A 2778-nucleotide genomic window follows, 5' to 3' on the forward strand; every position below is an offset into this window, starting at 1 on the left:
AAATCAAATTGAATTCCTAAATTAAGTTTGCATGAATTCAAAGATCAAGTTGAATTTAAATAAAATCAAATTCAAAATCAAATTGAGTTTTTAAGTCATGTTCTAAATATATTCAAAGATCAAATTGAATTATGAGAATTCATTATCATGCAAAGATTAAATTGAATTTCTAAATCAAATTCAAAAGCATGCAAACAAGGAAATGAATTTCAATAAAACACATGCTAAATTAATTAGTTCAATTAATTGATTATTTAAATCAATTATTTTTCCAATCTCTATTTCTATCTTCCACTTTGTTTTTTTCCAAAAAGTTTTCAATCAGTCATCTCCAGTTAGCAATTCAATCTATTTTAATTGATAAATTCAATTGATTGATTAATTGCATCATTCTTTAATTCTCCTCCAATCATTCTTTTTCATCTTTCAATCAACTTTTTTATCAATCAATTAACTCTTTTATTCATTATATCTATTCTATTCCACCTCCAAATCAGCAGTTCAACTATCGATCAACATGTGAGCTCACTTGAGTTCCACCTCTCATTCAATCTTCTCCAAAATTCTATAAATTCGGGATCAATTCTCCATTTTCAACAATCGTGAACTTTAAAATTTTGTGTCACTTGCAGGTTAGCAGCACAATTTGAGAATCATCATACCACAAGAAGCAGAAGAACAATGGAAGCCATTTGCGTTTATGGAATAGGGAGTTTTAATTAAACATTTTACATCTTTATTGTTATGCATCCAATATTTCATTGGTTTGTTTAGAATTCTTTAATTAGATAGGGATTTGTGATTTCCCTTTAATTCGAGTTAAGCAATGATGAATTTTATGTATAAACAGTCATTAATGAAAGTTACATAATACCAAAAAACCACTTAAGGATGCCACAGACATTGGACCACACAAATCAAAATGAACAAGATCTAGAATAAATTTTTATCTACTTTCACTACTATAAAAAGGACCCTTAGTATTCTTACCCATTACACATCCTCTACAAGTACCATTATGCTCCTGACTGAGTTTTGGAAGGCTGATAACCATCTTCTCCATGGATGGAAGAGCTCTGAAGTGAAGGTGAGCAAGTCTCTTATGCCATAGCTCGCTTGAACTGGTGGAATCATGCATCTATGCTTGAATTGGATGAGTGGATAGTCTATATAGACTCTCTTGATGAACACCAATCACTTGGGCTATTTTGATGCTAGAGTTCTTTGGCCAAGGAAGGACTTTTCCTTCGAAAAATGCAACTCGTTATCCTTTGTTTTCTAAAGCTGAGATTGATATAAGATTCCTCTTGATTATTGGCATGAATAAGACATCACTCAAATGAAGAGGGGTGTCGGAATCTAGGTGAAGAGAGGTGTTTTCAACACCTTTTACTGAATAGCAAGCATCATCTCAAATTATCACTTGAAGGTGAGTTTCTCTTTCTACTAAATATGAGAGATGTTCTCTATAACCTGTAATGTAGCGTGAAGCGCCACTATCAATCAACCATGTGACACTATCGGTTGGAACATCATCCACATCCGCAATAGAGACATGATGATTTGATCTTGTTGGACAATATTTAGCATAGTGACCATACTTATCACATCTGAAGCACTGAATATGGCAGAGATCCTTCTTCTTCTTTGATTCAGAAGCAACATCTGAATTTTTTTATTTATTCCTCTTTAAATTTCCTTTTCTCCCTTTTCTTCTTTTCCTCTTTAAAGTTTAAGTACCAAGAACATAATTGTCTTCATTGTGAGCTGCCAACCTGGATTCTTCTTGAATGCAATCTTCTCTAAGGTGATCAAACTTTGGTAACTTAGATCTTCCACTGATACTTTCGATAAAAGGCTCCCAAGATTGAGGAAGACCATTAAGTTCCAACATGACTAAATCCCTATCTTCAACTATGTCTCCAATGGCACATGGTTGATCCTTCAATTCAATAATCTTCATGAAGAAGGAGATGACTGGATCTCCTTTAGCCATTTTGATGTGATGAATTTGTTTCCTTAGAGAAAGAGATCTACTGGTGTTACTGATCTCATACAATCCTTCCAAAGTTTTGAACATTTCTCTAGCTATCTTTAACTTGGAGATAATGAGCACAAGGTGATCCTTTACGAAATAAATGAATATCTTCTTGGCCTTCGTGCCATTCTTTCTCCATTGTTTTTTCTTAGTCTCATCGTAAGGCTCAGGCACTTCTTTCTCCACGAACTCAAGAATATCGTTTTCTTCTAATGCAATTAGAACTCTAAACTTCCAAGAGGTGAAGTTAGAGGCACCATCAAGTCTATCTTTGACCTTGAGTTTGTTCACCATTCTCGATGCTAAGATAGATATCCTAAGGAGAAGAGAAGAGTATTTTGGTGTTTAAATAATTCCGATCATGATCTTTTCTTAACCCTGCTCTAATACCATGTTAAGTTTTGGATCAAAAGTTAAAAAACATAGAATTATGAGAATTATATCTCTGATATAACTCAATTAATATAGAGAATTTTCCTTAATCCCAAGGCCAATATAATAAAGTGAAAGCTCCTCACTAATTTTATAAGTGAAATATCTGAAGTAATATGACAATGTACAGAAGATATTGATTATGCTGAAGATATCGAATATGCTGAAGGTATCGATTCTTTCTTTTAATCACTGGTGTTCTCCAATTCATTCGATTCACAAATGAAAGAGAATTGCATTAATAGATAAACAAATCAAGGTGTCTTTTCAAGAATAAACGGCCTCAAGAGAGACGTCTTTTCAACCAC

The 2778-nt window shown here is 33.1% G+C and overlaps 1 protein-coding gene across 1 annotated transcript; it reads right to left on the reverse strand.

The window, feature by feature from the left end:
* Positions 1-1732: 1732 nt before the first annotated feature.
* Positions 1733-2332, reverse strand: LOC131047920 (uncharacterized). Its single transcript, XM_057981738.1, has one exon. The coding sequence runs from the start codon at positions 2330-2332 to the stop codon at positions 1733-1735; it is 600 nt and encodes a 199-aa protein (XP_057837721.1).
* Between the last annotated feature and the right edge of the window lie 446 nt (positions 2333-2778).

This window comes from Cryptomeria japonica, chromosome 3 (genome assembly GCF_030272615.1).
Source record: "Cryptomeria japonica chromosome 3, Sugi_1.0, whole genome shotgun sequence".
NCBI classification, from domain to species: Eukaryota; Viridiplantae; Streptophyta; class Pinopsida; order Cupressales; family Cupressaceae; genus Cryptomeria; species Cryptomeria japonica.

Excerpts from the sequence above, each read along its gene's own strand:
- LOC131047920 (XM_057981738.1), bottom strand. The coding sequence starts at position 2,332 with ATGGTGAACAAACTCAAGGTCAAAGATAGACTTGATGGTGCCTCTAAC.